A 22,211-nucleotide genomic window follows, 5' to 3' on the forward strand; every position below is an offset into this window, starting at 1 on the left:
CAAGCTGGGGCTTGGGCGGGGTGAGGTCAGGGTCACCTGCGCACCTGTGATTAAAACCGCCCTCCCTTGGCAACATCCCCCCCTCCTTCCTGCACCCATTTAAAGGCCTGACTTGGGCGACCAATGCCTTCCTCCCTTCACTCGCAACAGCAACCACAGAACATGAGCACTACAACAGACACGGAGTGCGACTTTACATCTTCCTGTCTTATCTCAGGGAAACCAGGGCCATTCTGGGCTGGGGTGAAAGGTTCTCCGGACAGGGCCCAATCTTTAGCCAGGCAAAAGTTTGGTAACCTCAGGACAAAATGGCCCTGAATTTCCAAGTAGGGTGAGACCGCAACAAGCCATATCCGCCATGCTGCCTGGTTTATGGGGTTATTTTGCCAAGTGAGGTTTGCATTCATGCCTGGAGCCCTACCGCCCAATTCTGATGTTTCTCTAGAGGTAAAATTAATTCATGGACCCCCATGAATATGAGCAGTCCTTTCCTGGCTAAACGCCCAAGGTGTCAAACAAGGGAGAGAACCTGCGGCCTACCTTGGCTGGTAAACCCTCACACCGACCCCCAAATTGGAAAGCCCAGAAGATGATCTTGGGAGTGGGGTGAGGAGGAGATGGGCAGTGTGTCGAGTCCTTCTCCCAAACTGCCAAGAGCGGGGTTCCGCCGTCACTTGTACAAATCCCATCTCCCTTCAAGCCACATGGGCCCTGGTGGTGATGGAAGTGTTGTCAGTTTAATCTGTTAGATGCAGGACTTTGGATTCTAATAAACCGATGCTATATTTAACCTGTGAAAAATTCAAGAGTGGAAATCTGGGCTCCAGGATGTGAAGATGCGGAAGGCATGGGAGGGAGGATGTCTCTGTCCCCTGAGACGCGTTCTGTGGGGAGCCGGTCCTGAAGGGAAACATATGTGTCCTTCAGCTCCTCCCAGGTAAAGGTCAGTAGGACAAAGAACAGGCCAGAAAAGAACCAGGGCCGGCCACAGAAAAGATAGGGCCTGGCACAGGCCCTGCACCAGGAGGGGAACCTGCTTTCTTCCCTGCCTGTCCATAAAACCCACCTGTGTGCCCACATCCCAAGGCAAGAGCTTAGCTAACACAGCACTCTCTATTTGCCAAAAAACTCATTTTAAATTGTAGTGAGTTTCTCCCTAAAAACCCGGAGAAAGATGGAATGCCGAGAGAAAACAAAGTAGACAGAAAAATTTGGACTCCTCTTGAGAAAAAGGGGTGGGGATGAGCGGAAAAACCGTAGGCGTGTTGCCGAACATCTCTGAAAGGGCTTAATTTAAATTTTTAATAAAAGAGGTTGTTTTTTTTTTTTTTAAGTTGAGGTGTTTTATGTATTACATGGATGTAATACATCTCTCATTTGTATAATTCTAGGTTAGGAGCTATGATTCTGCATAACTGCAAGAGTAGTTTGAATATAGTAATAAAGGTATTTTACAATTTTACATGATGTTCCCAGCGTTTTGTTGGCATGATTTGCTGGGGCTAATAAAAGCTTGTGATTATCATATAAATGCTCTCCCCCTCCTCCCGTGGATGGGTTCAGTCTCCTCCCACAATCCCCCTGCCTGCTTATCTGTGGCTGTTTTAACACAGGAGGGAGAACCTTGGGACCCCAAAGTCTGTCTGACTCGATTGGTTCTGTTTCCCGCTGTTTGAAAATCCTGAGTCAACAGGAAGGAGTCACCCTTCCAAAGCTTTCTTTCCCATCAGCCTCCTTGACAGCGCAGGGCCCTGAACTCCGTGCATCCAGAAGACAGATCAAACCCCAGACCCCCATGCAGGTCACCAGGTGTGACCGGAAGCTCTGATCCTGGGGGTCTGGCAATATCCCTTCTGCACTGAGCATCTAACCTTATGGGCATGTCTTCCTTTCTTGTGAATGTTTATTCTCGGTGCAGATCCTATTTGAGCTGCCTCTGAGTAAGTGCTCCCTGCTCTCCAAACGCCAAAGTTCACTAAAACTCCCCCTGATTTACGCACAGCTTCCGACTGCCAGCACCTGGCAGCCGCAGCAACCAGCTCCGTCATAAACAGATCGCATACAATTTAATTTTAATGTGCTCGTTAGTCGTAGCACATTTCAGACATAATTGTGAACGCAACACAAAATTATAGCAAAAAGACAATTTTAATGCTGCCGTAGAAAAAAGGGTTATATGAAGAGTCACATAATGGTGCTTCATTGTCAACAACCAAACAGGGCACAGAGTGTGTTACGGTGTCTGTGCTGTTTACATGCCAATATTTTATACAAAGGTTCTCATATGGTGTCAGCTGTCAGTTACTTCTGCAAATTAACTGCCAAAAATGGAGAAGAACAGAATCACTTGGAGAGCCGGTAACCACGGGTTACCTTTCATAAGCCTAAAGATAAAGCTGCAGTGTGGGATCTTGGGAGAATAATTAGGAAGAACAAAACAGAAAGTTACCAATTGAAATAGAAAGGCATCCTACAATATGGAATAGCAACCAAGAGGGCTTATAAATAAGTGAAAGAGGTTGGATCACAGAATGCCTCATGACTTTTAAGCAAAGTATTACAGTACAAACATTTTAAAGGCTTTATCAATGTTTAGGAAATACAGTACAAGTTCTTTTTTTTTGTTCTTTTTTTTAACCTTTTCAAATAGACTTAACCCTTTGAGCACTGAGTTTATTTTGAGCGTTCTTTGATTTCTAATAAATACCTTTAAAAATCATGTGCAAAATAGTTCTGATGCCTGCCAGGGATGTTTTTCCCGGTCTCGTTTATTCAGACTGCTCAAAACAAATGACAATATGATGCTAATAAATATGTATAATTTAAACATGAACCTCTATCAATATAGATGTACTGTATAGCAAAACAAACTATCATACTTTGCTTTCAGATAATGTTTCTGTATATTTTATAAATGCTATCTGTGGTATCTTCTGTATAATTTACAATGTTTGCATGTAGAAAACAAAACCCATAGACCTTAAAAAAAAGAAAAAAGAAATATACACTATACATAGGCACAGCTTATGCCCAGAGCATAGCAGGTGCATAAAACACTGTTGCTATAAATGCAAGAAAAAGGTCATTTAACCACAATCACATTTTTTTCATAAGAGAGTCTGAAATCTATACAATATATACATCTATGTTTCAATGTGAAAATAATATTCTTTTAAATTTCAAGGCGTGTTATACCCCTGCAGACCTGCATAAATGGAGGTTCATATTATTCATTATAACTAAGCTGGTAAGGAGTTTAAAAAACAGAGCTTCATACATTATTATTATTTTATTTTATTTTTTAACCAAATTAATGCAAAAGTGCTTCAAAGTACTCAGAGGGCTAAAGATGAAAGGGTGAGAAATGCCAGCACACTCGAGTCTCGTGGAAAAAGTGTGCCTGATTTCGTTATAAATGCTTAATTAAACTGTCTGTTAATGCATGCAGCTTGAAGCATCGGGAGGATGCTCACAACTAAATCCCATTTACACAAAGTTCCAAACACTTACCACTGCATTTTAACCTTCATATTTTACCAGTAACAACAGCTGATTATGCACCTCTATTAAACACTGTACAGTTATACAAAACAGTCCAGCCCAGAGTGATTCTCTGCAGTTAAAATAAGAACATGTGCCAAGAACAAGAAGTCAGGGGGGCCTGAAGGTGCCTTCCACAGTTTCCCTCAAAGCAAACTGCAGTCCTTTCTATCAAAAGCAAATGCTACTGCTTCTCTAACTCAGAGACATACAGAAGGTGGTCTTCTGGAGATTTCCCGTGTGTTTTGCTAAGGTGAAGTTTAACAGCGTGCTTGCTGGCAAAGGTCCGATTGCAAAGTTTGCACTGATAGGAGGTCCCCAGGTCCTCCTCGGGGGAGGACGTCACCATTTTTTCTGACGGTGACTTGGTTTGTGCTATCTGACTGTTAATCTGTTCGGTGGACAGTTTGGATAAGTCCCGTAGCCGGAAGCCTAAGTGTGACTCTAGGTGACTGATGTACGTGGAAGGAGTCCTGATTTGGGACGCACAATCATTACAAAAGAAGACGGGGTGGCCAGTGTCCAAGTTTTTGAGGAACTTTGTTCCACCTGTCCTTCGAAGCTGGTATTTCACGTTGGCCAGCCAGTGGCTGATGGTGGTCATGGACAGCCCGGTGAACCTGGAGATATGCATCCGCTCCTGGGGGCTCAGGTCTGACATGATGTACTTCCCTTCCGAGGTCTGCCGGAGGCTGGCGGCAAACTGGGCCTGGAGGATCAGGAGGTGCTGGGGGTTCCAGTTTGACTGGCGGCCCTTCCTCTTCTGGGCAGGCGTCGACTCCTCAGCCTCCTCCAGAGTGGCCCCGTCAATGTCAGACTTCTCGGAGATGCTGGAAGGAGTGGAGGATTTTGACGTGTGGCTCTCTGTCAAGTTCTTCAGCATATCGGATATATCTGACAAGGCATTCTCGCGTAGCGGCGAGTTTGACATGAATGATACGACGGCAGATGTCTTTGCCGTTGTCACCGTGGATGAGGAGGTTGCCGGGGCTGTGGACGTGGGTGACAGAAGCACTGAACCCAAGGAGCAGCCTTTGTCACTCTTCCCTTTTGTCAAGTCTATGGGCTGGTCGTTGTTGACGTGGTAGAAATAGCGGTCGAGGTGGTCTGCCTTCTTGGACTGCAGGGGCGGCGGGGTGGCCACGGCGGCCTTCTCTGCCAGGCTGTTGCTCATCTTGAAAAGCATGCTCATAGGGTCCAGGGCAGGCAGGGAGGGCTTGGCGGCCTTGCCCAGGTGAATGTTCATGACTGACTGGAGGGCGCTCAAAGGGTTAACAAAAGGCTGTTCGGGTGGGTGGTCGGTGATGATGGCCGTGCTGCCACTCAAACTGCTGGCTAGGGGCTTCACCAGCTCCTTGCCATTCTCCACCGGCTCAGCCAGGGGGCTCCCATCCTTGCACCCATCCCGCGGGGGGCTGGGGCTGTTCTCCTGGCTTCGGAAGCCCCCGTCACTGGATGCCTCCATCTTGATGGGTTCCCCGATTTCGCTGCTACATGGGGAGGGAGTGGCCCGCTTGGGCGGGGAAAGCTTCCCATCCGGCTCCTTCATCTTCTCCTCCACTTTGGCAACTTTCTCAGTGACCTTTTTCACCAGCTCCTCCATGGCATGAAAGTTTGTCTTGGGCATGGGGGACGTCTGGCTGCTGGGTGGAGAGACCAGGGTCTGGTTTTTCGTCGGGGAGACAATCTCACTGTTGCCAAACATGGGTTTCAGGGGCGTGCTCTTCCCCGACGAGCCCAGGGACAACTTCATCATGTTGGGAAGTTGGTAGGCGGCATGGATGCTGGGATAGCCCCCCCAGCTAGGAGTGCCGTTCTGGGCCTTGTTGATTGCGGATGTCACTGTGTTTTCCAGGGATTTGAGGATATCGAGCCCCCCCTTGGGACTCTCTTCTAAGTCATTTTCAGTCAAGTAATGGTATTTGGAAGAGATGTCACACTTCTCCTCTTCTTCACCAGGCTTGTCCTTTTGCTTAGGTTTGTCGTCGGTGACCACTTTCTCCTTGTCGACTTCCTTCTTGACCTCCACATTCAGTTTTGGGGAGATACTGGCAGGTGTATTGGAGGGGGACGTGAAGGTGGTGGCGGCCAGGGGCACGGACTGGACTTTCTCGTCCAGCAGGGTTGTGATGGTAGGTGTGACAGGCGTCTCCACAATGGGCTTCCCCTTTTTCATAGCCGAGTTGGTGACCTTGATGAAGTGGCCAGTGACCATCATGTGGGCCGTGAGCTCCTGCAGGGTGTCGTGCGAGCTCCCACACTCCATGCACTTCAGGATCTGCGACTTCCGGGCCTCAAAGTGCCATGCATAGCTGGCCCCGTTCTGGTGGCCATACCGGTTATTTGGCGTGATGTAAGGGTTGGAGTTCTTCTGAAGTGCATCGTTGGTGTCTGAGATGGTGGCTTTGGGGGTTCCACCTGTGGAATCCGGGGAGCTGGGGAGCTCCAGCTCCAGGGAAGCTTTCTTCCGAGTGGCAGGGATGATTTTGGCGGCGACAGGAGTGACAGGTTCCTTCAGAGGCACTTTTTGGTAGTGTTTTGTTTTGATCATATGGACACTCAAATCCTGCAGGGACTCAAAGGAGTGGCCACAGTACATGCACTTCAGCACCTTCTGGGCATCTTCCTTCCCTTCCATTTCCAGCAAGGAGCGTTTGCGAGGCTTGGACCAGCGCTTGGGGTTGTTGTTATCGGTCTCATGGTTGTCGTCGCGGTAATGCCCCGTCTCGTTCATGTGCACCGTCAACTCCACCAGGGTGTCGTAGGCAGCGCTGCAGTCCTTACAGCGGAATTTGCTGGCCCCCGTGAAGATGGAGCCGTAGAGCTTGCTGCTCTGCCGGTACAGCTGCACGGTGCTGAAGAGGCTGGGCTCCGGGAGCATGCGGCTCTGCGACACCTGCTGCAGCGTCTTAGCCATGGCGCTCTGGTGCCAGTCGAAGCTCCCGCTGCCACAGCTGCTGCTGCTGCTACTGCTGCTGCTGCTGCTGCCGTTGTTCTTCTCCAAGGAGGGCTGGTGCAGGTTGAGGTTGAGGTTGGACCAGTAGGAGTTGGAGAGGAAGTTGTTGTACACGGCCTTCATCTGCTCCAGGCTATCCGACACAGTCGTGTCTTCCAGTGGGACCGTGACCTCCTTGGTCTCCTCTTCGTTCTTGATGGAGCCGCTTTCAAAGTCAGCCATTCGGTCACTGGTCTCACTGATGTGTGACTCGCTGTCCATTTCGTGGCAGGAAAACTCAGCGGCCGGGGAGTTCTGGTAGCTGGGGCAGGCCCTGGTGAGCTCCTTCTCCGGGCACATGTACTTGGCCGAGGGCTCTCCATCTGCCGTATGCTCCTCTGGGTCTAAACCTTCGTCCACCAGGGCAGCAGCCTTTAACTCTTCAGAAACATAGGCTGCCATGATAACAGGTGGGAAAGAGAGACAGGTAGGATGGAATGAAGAGAGAGAGGGAGAAGGAGAGAAAGAAAAAAAAAAGCATTAGTATGTGTTGATCTTACCTAGAATATGTTCTGGGCTCTCAGGAAAACACAGCAACCCAGATGGGTACATGTATTTGTAAAATTAAACAGTTAAAATGTGGTGTTTCTTTGGAGCAAAAAAAAAAAAATCTGCTCTTCAAACATAATTTGCCACCTTATTCTTCTCAAGGGGCAACAGCTTGAAATTAAAACTAAATTTGAAATTAATGAAGCACATTCTGGAGGTGGCATTCATTTCTAAAGTAATAAATTACTTGTATCAACCTCAGAGACAGCAGTTCCTGTCTGTCAATTAATATGTCTTATGCTTCTCCTACCCCTAATGCATTTCTTAACAGACAGATTCACAATTTAAATTAAGCAAGCATTTTTTACTCATTACATTTTTGAGGTTCAATCTTTAATAAATATAAAGTACAAAAACATCAATAAAATTTTTACCAAGTAAAAAGAAAAGTACGTCCATTGTAATAAAGGAAAAACAAGATTTTGTGGCTTTTTTTTTTTTCTTTCTTCCTTCTGGAAAAGCAGGTCTCAGAAAAGCTTAGAGGTAGGTTTCCTGGCAGGGATAGGTGTGGGTTTGTTCCAGTTGAGAGGAGATACCCTGACCAGCTACCACGCAGCCCCCAGCCCTGTCCCCCATGTGAACACTCAGCCGTTCTCAGCCACCTGCACACACACACTCTCCATGCAGAATTATGTCAGAACAAGTTCAGGAAAATTGGTATGCGGTGCTCATTCCTGCTGTATAAATATATACAAGACCTTCCAGTGGACCTTACAAATGTCAAAGTGTTTGCTCTTTAGACTACTTTGTCAATATTTACTCAGTATAAGCTTCATGGGCATCCAACAGAGATCCTGTCTTTCTGGAAGCGATGTAACTGGGATGTAAATCCAGCATGCATTCCCACGCAGGTGGAGGGCAGGCCACGCGCCTGCAGGTTCTGGAAGATGCACGTCCAGAGACGCAGAGCCCAAAGAATACTTGCGTTAATGCAACAGGGTGTTTTTTTTTTTTTTTTTTAAATTCTCTTGCATTCAGTGACTTGGGTTATTCCTTACTAAACTGATCTGCCACTGCATACTGCATCGGGGTAGTTTTTTGGACAGTGAGGCGTGGCCAGCCCTGAGGCTAGGAACAATTTCAAGGTAAAGGAAAAGGGGAAATAAAGTGACTTTGTCCTGTCAGCTTCTAACTACTTGTTTGCTTCAAAAGGCCAGTGGGGAAGTGTGTTAGGTGGTTGGAACGTTGCAGTGCTAATTGCAAGGCTGATTTCTACAAAAAGCTCTTAAGAAAGGAAGGGAAGCTTTGTTTGTGGAATTGACTCCACCAACTTTAAAGATTTGCCCCTGTTCCATTTCACATCAGAAAACAAACCAACAACAATAAACAAACAAAAACAAACAAACAAAAACAGTGAAATGAGTCCCTTGAAGCCAAGCAGCTAGGCTCCCCTCATTCCTTCCAGGACAGGTGTGATTCTTTTGCTCCTAAGCCCCCTACTTTGAGTTGCAAGATTCCTAAGCCAAGACACATGGAATCCCAACACTGATGTAATGTGAACTTGGATGGGAACTGTCCCAGGTACACACATCAGCTGCAGGGAGGGAGATACTTCTGCTCATTTGCCAACTACTAAGCAAGAGTCTTGTCCAGGAGCTGTGGGTGCTCTTTACAAATGACCAGAAGAGAGTGCCCTGCTGCAGTCAGCTGAGTGTGAAGTGCTGTGGGGAACCTCAAGTTTAAGGCCATGCACTTCGAGATGACAAATAAAGACAGCAAAAGCTCTGTTCCTAGGGCCAGGACCAAATGCTTAGGGAAATACAGCGCTGGCCAATGGAGGCTCCTGTGCAAGCCACAATGAAGACTGTGAATGCATGTGTTGGAAAAGAATAGGAAAAGAAAAAGAAAAGAAGACATTTCACTCTCCCTCACCTGACCCCCGATAGACTTCCTCGGGGTGCAGCACATTCTAGAAATCTGGACTCAAAACTCCAATGGAGTGGCAGGCCTGAAGGAAGAACAGCTGAGGTAGAATAACCAAGTGTCCCAATTTGCCTGGACCTGTCCTGGTTTCAGCACTGAACGTCTTGCATCCTGGGAATTTACTCAGTCTTATGCAAACTGAAGGATGGCTTGTTACTCTAGCTGGGACACACAGTATGACTGAGGTCAGAGCATCCAGGTGGGTCTGCAACCTCTCTTATAATCCTCTCGGGGAGCAGCTGGAGCAGAGTAGGCTGGGTTTAGCTAGACACAGCCCACTGTCTGCAGAAGTGCACCGGGTGCATGCATATATGACGTTTCCATAGTATGGTTTTATTGTAAATGGGGAAAGAGGAGGAAATCCCATGGCTGGTGTCCCTCCCACTGAGACTCAAGGAAATGCCCAGGCCTGTGTAGATGGGTGAAGATATCAAAGCCCCTTCTTTCCTGGAGATGCCTCTTGGAGCCACAGTCTGCAATACAAACCCCACACCCTGGGGATTTTGCTCCTATTACAGTAGCTCCCATGAAATTAAGTCTGAGAGAGAAATGGCCCCACAGCAGCCACTACAAGAGGACACCAGCAGCCAGAAGAAGCAGAGCCAATAGTGGACATGAAAGAGTCCTCTGTGGGTGAAAGCCACCAGGTGAGAGGGAAACCCAGGGGCTCTGCCAGCCCACCTTCCACCCAGGGGCAATGCATCTCCCCATGGCTAGAGCCTTCCCCACCCCCACCACACAAGCACCAACCCAGCCCAGGCGGTCTGGAGCACCCCTCCCCAGCACATGCACCATGAATGATGTGGCCAGCTCCTCTCCTGAGCTGGCCCACAACACGCTCTGATATGCTTTCTAAATTACACAGCAGGGTCAGAACGTCATCAGTCTGATGACTGAGGAGGAAATTAATATGGAAAGAAAAGGCCAACCTCTCAACCTCCCTGGTGGAACAAGATCCAACTCAGAGGAGAATTCAAAGGCTCCAGTGCCAAGGAGAACTGGGTCCTGGAGAGACTTGGCCTCACCGCACACCCCACTCCTGACCATGTCATGGTTTCTGAGGGTCCTTACAAACGCACGCCCTCATGGCTGTGACGTGGGCCTCACTCCTTGTTCAAATGACCATTTTCTTTTCCTATCTGAAGGTGAGAAGTATTTCCGTAGGTGGAGCCTAAGACTTTTACCCATTGGTTCTCCCCTCCACATTAAAATAAAGGGAAAGGCTGGGTGCTGTGGCTCATTCCTGTAATCCCAGCACTTTGGGAGGCCAGGGCAGGCAGACTGCCTGAGCTCAGGAGTTTGAGACCACCTTGGGCAACATGGTAAAACCCCATCTCTACTAAAACACAAAAAAATTAGCCAGACATGGTGGCACACGCCTGTAGTCCCAGTTACTCCAGAGGCTGAGGCAGGAGAATCGCTTGAACCCGGGAGGTGGAGGTTGCAGTGAGCCATGACCCACCACTGAACTCTAGCCTGGGCAACACAGCAAGATCCTATCTCCAAAAATAAATACATAAAAATAAAGGGAAAATTCCCATCCTTCCACCATGCTTTGCAATAATTTCACTACTCTGAGAATATTTATACTCTTGATTACTGAACTTTAAAAATGTTCTAGAAAATGGAAATGGACCCAGTGGAATGAGGGAACTAAGGGATGAAAGGCACTCCACAAATACGCATCAAGCTGCCACAGGCACCAGGCAGGTTGCCGCACACTGTGCAGTGCAGAGTTTTGTTTCTCTAGGCCTCTATTCCCTTCTTTGAATGATACGGGGCACTTGAGTAATATTTGTAAGGTCCTTCCTCAGCTACATGTCTATCATTTTATGGCCTTTCAGAGAAGGTAAAGAGCTGAGCTGTAAAATCGCTTAATCTGGTTCATTCTCTGCAAACGCCAACCTCACCAACACTCAGCAAGTGGAGTAGTTCCTCTGTGCTTTCTTCTCTAGACTGAGCTTGACACGCAAAGCCCCTGGCTGGATAGAAGGAAGGGCTCTGGAAGCTGGCACAGCGAATGCCCTGGATCAGGCAAGGAGGGGAGGAAAGACTGGGTGTTCCCAGTCACTGTGCAGATGGTGAGAAGTCAACAAGGGTGTGGGGCAGGGCTGTCGAGAATCTGGTCCCCACCAGGCTGGCTTCAGTAGCCCAGGGGCAGGCACCGTCCACCGATTCGACCCGACAATGCATCACCTATGACCTTGGGAAATTCCGCTACTGTCTCCAACAGTATTTGAGAGTATTTAAATTCCTTGTTGCTACTGAACTTTCTGCGCATTCTTGCCTGAATTCTCTAAAGGGAGGGAACCTTACATCCTTAGTCTTGCATGTAGTAGGTGACCAATGGACAGTTGCTGCCTCATTATTTCAAGGAGGTGAGTGAGGGGTCATGTCCAGGAGCAAGGAGTTGTAACAGCCTTTGTAACAGGATCCCCCCTTCTCTCTGCAGCCTCCCACATGGGCCCAGTCCAGCCACTAGCATCTCTCACCCCATCCCCAACCAACTCCCTGACTCCAGCCCCAGCCCCTTTAATCACATCTCCAAGCAGAAGCTGCTGAGATTAATATAGAATATCAGGCTGGTCATATCACCTCCCCATATAACACCCTCAGTAACTTCCCACTGGGCTCGGAAGAAGATCCAAATTCCTCAAAGCAGCCCTGAAGGAAGGGAGTCCTCCACCATTTGCCCGGTTCCCCTCCAGCCCCTCTCAGCTTCTGAGATGCACCAAGATCTCTCACTCCTCACTTTCTAGCACTGCCTCCTCTGCTGGAAACCCTGGGGCAGGTGCAGTGAAGTGGAGAATGCGGGAACCCACCCTTCCCCAGGCCTCAGGGAAAAGGCTCTTGGGGATAGCAGGGTTTTGACCCCAGCTTTTGTCCCCTTAGCCATGGGGATCACTTGTCTATGGCCAGATATTCCAACACACTGTCAGCTTTGTGTGGTCAGGACCAGACCCCACACACCCACACCCCAGATATCAGCCGCAACCCTACCGTCCAGCCCAGAGTGGCCACTCAATACATGTCAGTGGGATGAATGAATGAATGAATGAGTATCATAGACGGCTGCTTCACACCTCCTAAATAGCTGCCAAAACATCCTGAATGGATCCTGAGTCCAGCCAGTCCCAATGCAAAGCAGATGTGCTGGGGTGAGACCCAAAGTCCATCCTAGGCAAGTTCTGTCTGAGAGTGACTGGCACATTCAGCAATGCCACTTCATGAGGAAAGGTCTCCGGGGTAGACAGGATGACAGAACCCACCACCAAGGAAGATGGGAGGAGACACCCCAGTCAGTGGTCTCCTTGCATGGGAGCCCGCCACTCACAAAGCTGTGCCCACACTCAAATGCCCACACTCAAATACCCTCTTTAGGAATGCATTATCGGCCAGGTGCGGTAGCTCTTGTCTGTAATCCCAGCATTTGGGAGGCTGAGGTGGAAGAAATGCTTGAGCCCAGGAATTCAAGACCAGCCTGGGCAACACAGCAAGACCCCATCTTTATAATTCTTTTAAAAACTAACAGGGCATAGTGGCCTGTGCCTGTAGTCCCAACTACTTAGGAGGCTGAGGCAGGAGCATCGCTTCAGCCCAGGAGATTGAGGCTGCAGCGAGTTAGGATCACATCATTGCACTAAAGCCTGGGTGACAGAGTGATTCTGTCTCAAAAAAAAAAAAGGAAAAGTAGGCCAGGCGTGGTGGCTTACACCTGTAATCCTAGCACTTTGGGAGGCCGAGGCTGAGAGATTGCCTGAGCTCAGGAGACTGAGACAACCCTGGGCAATATGGTGAAACTCTGTCTCTACCAAAAATACAAAAAATCGGCCAGGCATGGTGGCGAGTATCTGTAGTTCCAGCTACTTGAGAGGCTGAGGCACGAGAATTGCTTGAACCTGGGAGGTGGAGACTGCAGTGAGCTGTGATCGTCACTGTACTCCAGACTGGGCAGCAGAGCGAGCCACTGTCTCAAAAAAAAAAAAAAAAAAAAAAAGAAAAGTGAAAGTGAAAGAAAAAGAAAAAGAAAAAGAAAAAGAATGCATTATCATCCCTCTATCCCTTTTCTCTTGAGCAAATAAGATGGGAACCTCTGCTGCCAGCTCCCATGGAGGAGGCAGCTGGACTGTGAGGGGGAGGAGGTGCTCATTCAAACCAAACCAACAGCTGCAAAGATGCAAAGAAGCACACAGGAGTGATCAGGGACTAGCAAGTGAGGGGCCCACTGGGCATTCCACGCTTCCCCAAGTCCCTCCGTTGAAAGAGTCTCTCTTCAAGATGTGAGCCCCTGCAGAATGGCTGCACCCGCTTCTCCGCACACATCTCACTTTCATTACCCCACCAGTGAAAACTGTGTGCTTAAAGCAGCAAGACAGCCATCGATCTCTCAAGAGCTGAGTGCCAAGGACACATTTCCAGACGACTGCCTGAACCGAAGAACTTGGCATGCACAGAACCAAATGTGACTCCTGGGTAGAGACACACATGGATGAGAAATAAAAGCTCCCAAACTTACAAAAGCTTTCTGCAAAGTTCTGTAGCCCAACAGCCTTGGAAGCCCACATGATGGAAAAACAAAACAAAAAACAAAAACAAATAAAACACAAAGACAAAACACGGATCCTGCCTAATATGAGCAGGTTTATGAGCTGTGTTTACATTCATACATTCATTGCATCTGCTCCTCTCAATGGTCAAGGAAGGTGGAAAAACCATCTCCATTTTGCAGACAAGGAAACAGGGATTCTGGCTAGTTCCACAGCACACTTGCACTGAGGAACCAGTTCTGACCCCAAGCCTTCTGCCGCAACCCCTCAGGATGTCACTGGAGGTAGATGGGGCATTTGCCTGAACTCCTAAGATACACACCCTGGGTCCAGTGTCAGGGGACCACACAGGAAGTGTGGGAGGGAGCACCCTGTCCCCGGAATGAGGAGTGGGCAGCCAGACAGAACCTTCTCAATTCCCCCATTGGGATCCACACCTACCCCTCCAGGAGGGTCCAGCATCCCCACCCTCAGCTCACCAGCGGTGTGGCTTTCACACCGTGGATGCAGGGATGACAAACGTATCACGTCCGGGGAGAGGAGAGCCGACCCACCATGGCCATCAAGGGTCTGAAGACACCAATTCCTTCATTAATATTTATTGTCATCATTAACGAAATTCAACCTCTAGGTAAAAAGAAATTAATATGTGTCATATAAATATAAAACAGTAAGCTGGGGCATAACGGAATTCATTTCTGGGCAAGGTGGAATTACCTTCATCACACAGTTAGGAATCTCTCCCAAAAGATGAAGAGGAAGTGTTGGCTGGGACCTGCACTCTCCAGCCACAGGGGCCACAGATGGGCAAGTCGGGGGTGGGAGGGGACACTGGGTGTGGGTGGAAAGAAAAGAAAAGAAAGCATGGCTGTGTCTCGCTCCCCAACGCAATTTCCAAGTAAACTGCCCTGTGAATGTCAGCATTTTCTGGGCTGAAATAAAGGTTCTGAAGTTATAAGCCTCCGTTTTCCCTGGGAAGGTGTTTTGCTGGCTAAAACTTTTTACAGATTCCTTTTCCCCATGTCTTCTTATTACAGATAGCCCAGAAGAACACCCCTCTCTGCAACGAGTGCCTCTGGTCATCCATCCATAAGGAGCCCTGTGACTGTGATGGAGGAAAGAGCAGAGGCAAGAGGGAGAAGAAGAGGTGGGGAAAGGAGGAAAGGAGAAGAAAGGACTGAAGAGGGAAGGGACCATCAAGTCATCCCGGGTTGGAGAAGGGTGCAGAGAGAGAGGAGGGGGCCCAGCAGAGAGAGGACAGAGGGAGAAAAAGAGACAGGAGAGGAAGAGAAGAATCCACTAGGGCTGGGGTGGGGGAGAGAGAGGCCACCGAAGGGCAGGGGAGGTAGGAATGGAGAGAGAGAACACAGGTAATGGAGATTTGAGAAGAGACAAGGACGAAAGAGGTTATTTTCTGGAAAGGACAAAGAGGGCCTGGAGCCTGTGAGTTCTGGTACAGAAGCGGCCCTCAGGATGGCCACCAAGGTAAAGGAGGATGGACCTACGGAAGCCGCTATGGGTCCGTTCCAATGCTGGGGACTCCGGGCCTCCTTTCTTCCTGCTTCCCTGAATACTCAGATTTTCAAACGACACAGGGTGTTTTTTTTTTTCTTTTGAGACAGGGTTACGCTCTGTTACCCAGGCTGAAGTGCAGTGGTGCAATCACAGCTCACTGCAGCCTCGAACTCCTGGACTCAAACTATCCCCCTGCCTCAGCCTCCTGGGTAGCTAGGACTACAGGCACTAGATACCTCACCAGGATAAGAGTGTTTTATTGTTTTTTGTTTGTTGATTTTTTTGTTTTCTGTTTTTAATAATAATTTAACTAGCCGAAGGAGATGGAGGAAGGATGATGGCTTGGGAAGGTGGCTGTTGGGTGTGTTTTCCCAAGCAGGCTCTCCAGGACTCACGCACACCAGTCTCTGCAGACCCTCCTACCCTTTCTTCAGAGCCAGAATCAACTTCAACACATGCCTAAGCCCTCAGAAGGCACGAAGTCCTCTTCTCTGCTGCAGAATGTGCTTGGACGAGGAAAAATGCCAAGATGCTCACAAAGCATCTTGACCACTTCTCACTCACCACTTACTTGCCTCCCTCACACCTGGGCCCACAACAGAGCAGACCCCAAGGAAATGGCAGGAGGAGATAGGAGGGGACAGTTCAAAAGCCACAGCAACCCAATGTGGCGAGCCGTCCAGGAGGGCAGTAGCTGGACTCTGGAGAGGACCTGCCGATTCTCTGCTCTGTTGCCCAGCCTGGAGTGTAGTGGTGTGATCATGGCTCACTGCAGCCTTGAATTCCTGGGCTCAAGTGATCCTCCCACCTCGGCCTCCCTAGTAGCTGGAACTACAGGTAAGCACCACCATGCTAATTAAAAACAATCTTTTTTTGGAGTTGGGGTCTTGCTGTGTTGCCCATGCTGCTCTGGAACTCCTGGCCTCAAGTGATCCCCCAGCCTCAGCCTCCCAAAGCACTGAGATTCCAGGCATGAGCCAGGCAGGACCTGCTGTTTCTGCATTACATTTTTCTCTGGGAAACAACGTGATGTTAGGCAGGGAGGCCCTCGGTCTCAGCTTCTGCCCTGCCATGGATTAGTCCTGTGGCTGTGATGACTGACTTCACATCTGTGAGCATCAGTTTCTTCATCAACAAATGGGAGGACGGAATGGGAAGAATGCAACTGGCCACATCCGCCTCCCAGGTGTTTGCAGGCAACCAAGGATTTCATAAGGAGTAGGCATAAAGGACTTTTCCAAGTTAAAGAAACTCTGCAAATAGAAGTGCACCAACTGCACAGGGACTGTGTTCCATGGGAGCACAGGAGGCCGCCCGCTGTCAGGAATCTGGGAGGCAGGGCCAGGGGATGGCCCCTAGGCTCACCCCTCCTCTTGTAAAGGCCTCTGGGTCTCCCAGACCCTCCACGCAGACCTCATCAGGAAAGGAGGAGGTGGGGGGATGAGCACCAAGCCCTGCTGGGGTGAGAGCTCCCACTGGGGCTTGGATTCTGTCCCTCCTCCCTCTGGGCAGCCTTAAAATGGGGGCTGCAGAAAAGGAAGAAAGCCAGACAGAAAGGAGAAAAAAAAAGGGAGGGAAATGGAGGGCAAGGAAAGGAGGCGAGGAAGGAAGAGACGATATCAGACGCACACCTGCAGCATTAGCGCTCCTGACCAAGCACAGCTCTCCTTCCCAGGCCCCGGCCCCTGGTATAGGAATTCTATGAAGGTAGCGGGCAGGACCATGCATTCAGTCCCGCTCCACCCCACTGCATGGACCTGACCAGAGATCCCCAGTGCCCCACTCCCAGGAGTGGGGTTCAGAGCCAGATGCCCTGCAGCACAGTGCTGGCTGGGGCGGCCACCTCAGACACTGGCTCTCAGACTGGCTGCCATTGTCCCTGTAGCCCCCAGCCCCCAAGATGGGCCGCGTTCTCCTCCAGGCTGAGCCCAGTCCCCGTGTCCACTGGGCTTCTGCCTTGAATCACCTTCCTCTGTGTCAGGGAAAGAGCTCAAAGTCCCCAGAAAATTTCACCTAAATCTCAGCTTATTCTCAATACACCTAGAATATCTGGATGAACTGATCCATTTGACACAAGAATATCTGCTTGACAAAGGACTCACGGAAGTGCCTTACACACTGTGCCCCCTAGGTTATGCTTATACAGGGCTCTCTGCTGTACAAACGTGTTGCACACCTTGCTATGATGAAGCAAGGGGATTCCTTTCTCAGGGGAACCACACCTGCCATATCAGCTGTGTCTGACGCAACCCAATTTGGAGCCTAGAGCTATCCCCAGATGTCCTGAGGTCCCACACAATGGGCTGCTCAGAGGCAGCTGCCCCTAGACCTGGCCCAGAGCCCTGGTGGGTGTGAGGGATAGATAGACAGGGAGGAAGCTCAGGCCTGGATTGCCCCTAAGCAAACACATTCCCCCTGGCCCTCAGAGAACATGACAAATCAAGATGGAGGTGCACCCTCCTGGCTCTTGACCGGGAGGGGCTCAAAGCAACAGCATGAAGGCAGGACTTCCCTTCTGTGCAAAGAGAGAGAGGAGATCGCAGGGGGAAGTGTGGGATGGAGTGGAGGGGGCTTAGCTAAACACACACTGGGGGGTACCAATATGACTGGATTGCATGTTGGGCCTCTGTCTAGTTATTAAATAAGCAGGGAGAAAAAAAGGTTCTAGAGGACTGTTTATACCTGGTACCGAGGAGGTGAAAATTCAGTGGGGAACAAAAGTCTTCTCCATCTATCCACCTGGGCACCCGGAGTCACCTAGAGATGCCACCTAGGGTGATGGAGGTCATGGCCTTTAGGGACAAAGAGAGAATGGCATTCTTGGATGGTACCAGGGAGACCAGGGGCCTTCCAGGCATCGCTGCTGGGCTTTGGAGCTCCCCAGAAACCAGGGGAATAACCAAGTGCCAGAGGGTCCAGAAGGGCATGGTTTGGCTCTGGGGGAAGGAAAAGTGGCTGAAGCTGTAATGGCCAGGACTTATGGAGAAGGCTGGCCATGGTGGGATGACAACGTCCCCTAGATTGATTGCTGTTCCCACTAGCAAGGTCAGGAATATTAATTTTGTACATGCTAATTTGATGTAATGTGCGAGATGAATGTTCAGTTGGGTATCCCTGTGTTAATAAAGCTGCAATGCTTTCATGCCAAGAAAAGCATGGCATTAGCTGACTGGTGAATAAAGTCAGTGTGAATAAGGAAACACCATGCTTTAGCACAGCCAGAGTGGCCAGTGGTGGCGCAAGCCAATGACAGGCTGTGGCCGCTCCTCTAGGGAACCCAAGGCAGCAAGGCTTCCCAGAACACCTCCCAGCTGCTGGAAGCCCCAGCCAGTTCAGAAGACTCAGAGCCCAGGATGAGTCCTGTTCCTCCAGCGGTGATGGGAAACAACAGTCCAAGAGTTCCAGAAGCCAAACCTGGGGCTCCCAAAACTGAGTTAAGAAAGACACTGTCCGAAGCTTCTCTCTTTGAATTCTTGCTGCAATGAAAGAACCCCATTGTGCCACCGTCTCAGCAGCTCCTCCCCAGAACAATCTCCCTCCCTTCCCAGCACTCTTCATGAGGGGGATGGCTCAGAAAAGGAGGAGGCCAGAATGTCAGGAGGCTCTCCAAGATCAGAAAAGAGAAGGCAGCTTCCCTATCTCTACAATGACTCTCTTCCAATGCCTTCTGGGGGGCTTGCTCTGCTGCAGTTGGGGCGCCAACCCCAGTGCAAACAAAAATAAATGTATCAAGGATGCATTCACAGGACAAAAACCACTGCTTCGGACAAATCTTCAGATAACAAAGAATAAATAAATACTCGCTTCGGGACCATCTGAGTCACCTACTGTCCTTGGCTTCAAGCACATTTAAACCGACTCGGCACCAAACCAACCGTGGAAGCCCACACCAGTCTGCTGTCATGGGGAGTCCATACACTCACTCCCTGTGCGCTGGAGGAGTGCTTCACTGCTGAAATCACCTTAATCCATTTAAGCTACAGGGCAGAGTCGTCATTCAGCCAGCCTGGTGGTGGGCCCATGTCTGGGTTGACAGCAATCAGTTTGTCCTGGTAGCCGGCGATGGTCTATACAGTGAAACATGGCTTCCGGAGCCAGGGTGCATTTTTGCAAGACTGGTGAAGGAAGTAAGCTGCCTGTGGGTGCCGTACTCCCATTCCTCTTTCTGAGTTCAATACAGTTCCAGAACTCCTTTATTCTGAGAGGGCAGAACTCCTGGACTCAAACTATCCCCCTGCCTCAGCCTCCTGGGTAGCTAGGACTACAGGCACTAGATACCTCACGAGGATAAGAGTGTTTTATTGTTTTTTGTTTGTTGATTTTTTTGTTTTCTGTTTTTAATAATAATTTAACTAGCCAAAGGAGATGGAGGAAGGATGATGGCTTGGGAAGGTGGCTGTCGGGTGTGTTTTCCCAAGCAGGCTCTCCAGGACTCATGCACACCAGTCTCTGCAGACCCTCCTACCCTTTCGTCAGAGCCAGAATCAACTTCAACACATGCCTAAGCCCTCAGAAGGAATCTCAGTGCTTTGGGAGGCTGAGGCTGGGGGATCACTTGAGGCCAGGAGTTCCAGAGCAGCATGGGCAACACAGCAAGACCCCAACTCTAAAAAAAGATTGTTTTTAATTAGCATGGTGGTGCTTACCTGTAGTTCCAGCTACTAGGGAGGCCGAGGTGGGAGGATCACTTGAGCCCAGGAGTTCAAGGCTGCAGTGAGCCATGATCACACCACTACACTCCAGGCTGGGCAACAGAGCAGAGAATCGGCAGGTCCTCTCCAGAGTCCAGCTACTGCCCTCCTGGACGGCTCGCCACATTGGGTTGCTGTGGCTTTTGAACTGTCCCCTCCTATCTCCTCCTGCCATTTCCTTGGGGTCTGCTCTGTTGTGGGCCCAGGTGTGAGGGAGGCAAGTAAGTGGTGAGTGAGAAGTGGTCAAGATGCTTTGTGAGCATCTTGGCATTTTTCCTTGTCCAAAGAGTCCAGGAGTTCTGCCCTCTCAGAATAAAGAATCCAGGGTCTGAACCTCTTCCCAATGTCCTTTTTACCTTTTATTCTACAAAATCCATAAGGTAAATCCTGGCCTATATTGGATCCAATAAATTAGAAGAATAACTTCATCCAAAGAAAGGATTCTCTCATTTTGGTAGAATAGGAATTGGGTAAATTATTAGGGGCAGGGGATGTGCTTGACCTTCTCAAATTGCATACATGAGCAGAGGGATTCTCAGGGGGTAGCTGATGTCTTTAACGAGGCAGCTCATTGAGGCAGTTTATGGAACCAAGGAACTCTTGCCTGCCTATACACTTGGTGATCTAAAAACCTGGGAAAAGCACAGTTGAGAATTGGGCAGCAGGCTGTGAAAATTTGGGAACAGTCCTTAAAATGGGCCTCTTCAAGTGGCTAAACATGTACAACTCAAACTGTCACTGGGACTTGCTGGCTTTCCTCCAAAATACTAAAAGAGCTATATCCAAGGGGAAGGTAAATGGATGGCTAACATGAGATGGGAGCTAAGATTTACATGGAAGAGGAAGCAACTGATTCACTCAACACATCTATGTATCCACCCAGCCAACCCTCCATCCATCTACCCATCCATCCATCCATCCATCCATCCATTGAAAGACTTATTCATCTATCCATCCAAAAACCTATCCATCCAAAACCCATCCATCCATCCATCCATCCATCCATCCACCCACCCATTCATCTATCCAAAAACCCATCCATTCATCCATCCATCTATCCCCCTATCCATTCATCTTTCTTCTAGCCATCCCAAACCCATCCATTCAAAAACTCATCCATCCAGGCCGGGCGCGGTGGCTCACGCTTGTAATCCCAGCACTTTGGGAGGCCGAGGTGGGCGGATCACGAGGTCAGGAGATCGAGACCACGGTGAAACCCCGTCTCTATTAAAAAATACAAAAAAAAAAAAAAATTAGCCGGGCGTGGTGGCGGGCGCCTGTAGTCCCAGCTACTAGGAGAGGCTGAGGCAGGAGAATGGCGTGAACCCGGGAGGCGGAGCTTGCAGTGAGCCGAGATTGCGCCACTGCACTCCATCCTGGGCGACAGAGCGAGACTCCGTCTCAAAAAAAAAAAAAAAACAAAAAAAACAAAAACAAAAACTCATCCATCCATCCACCCATCCATCCAACCAAAAATCCATCCATCCAACCAAAAACCCATCCATCCATCCATCCATTCAAAAATTCATCCATTCAAAAATGTATCCATCCATCCAAAAATCCATCCAAAATTCCATCCATCCATCCATCCATCCAAAAATGTATCCATCCATCCAAAAATCCATCCATCCACCCACCCATCAACAACCCAAAAACCCATCCTTTCATCCAATATGTATTAGACACTAATTACATACTCCAGATGCTTTAGGGTTAGGAATAAGTAACCAAAGTAAATAGCTCAGAATTACAGGCTATACTTTTATGTGCTCAAGGTGGCCTTGGTTAAACACAGAGCACAAGGGCGTTAAAGAGTCATACATCTGCACAAATGTCTTAGCTCGATATTCAAAGCCCAGGTTAACCAAGCCCCACTTTACCTTCTATGTTTTATCGTCCACTGCCCCCTCCACACACACAGATGCTAGTCTTCCCTGATAACTTTCCTTTGATCTTGCCTGGATTGATGCTGTTTCTTCCATTTTACATACCATGCTCAATCTTTTCACACTCCCCTCCCTGTCCTCCAAGGTCCTGCTCATTCCATGTCCCCCAGGAAGTCCTTGCTCACCTGTCTCTTTGAAAGTGATCTCTTTAATTTCTGTGATCAGACAATGAATGGGAAAGTCCCCTCTAAACTCTAAAGTCTACAGAAATATAAGAAATTATCAGCATCATTGTATATCTCTTCTGGCATTTATCTCTTGTAGTTTTAGAGTGGCTGATCCTGTGCATAAATTCTCTTTCCATATACACTACAGGAGCATTTCTTACCTCTGTGCCCTTTCCACGGCCTGGCATGCCAACTGTACTCAGTAACTTCCGGTCCAATTCTTTTAGTTTGGATGGCGCTGCTTAGGTTAAGAACCAACAAAGACCAAGGGTCACTTCAGGTAGAAGTTTCCACCACCTTCCTCAACAGCTCTTGAATGCTGGGCTGAGAAGTCCCAG

General features: G+C 49.0%; 1 protein-coding gene across 1 annotated transcript in view; it reads right to left on the reverse strand.

The window, feature by feature from the left end:
• Positions 1-2,129: 2,129 nt before the first annotated feature.
• Positions 2,130-22,211, reverse strand: part of TSHZ3 (teashirt zinc finger homeobox 3) — a 76,955-nt gene continuing 56,873 nt past the window's right edge. Inside the window, exon 3 of the mRNA XM_055237198.1 lies at positions 2,130-6,930. Coding sequence (XP_055093173.1) covers positions 3,725-6,930 — 3,206 coding nt within the window. The 3' untranslated portion in view covers positions 2,130-3,724. The remainder of the gene's footprint in view (positions 6,931-22,211) is intronic.

This window comes from Symphalangus syndactylus, chromosome 13, assembly GCF_028878055.3.
Source record: "Symphalangus syndactylus isolate Jambi chromosome 13, NHGRI_mSymSyn1-v2.1_pri, whole genome shotgun sequence".
Classification (NCBI taxonomy): domain Eukaryota; kingdom Metazoa; phylum Chordata; class Mammalia; order Primates; family Hylobatidae; genus Symphalangus; species Symphalangus syndactylus.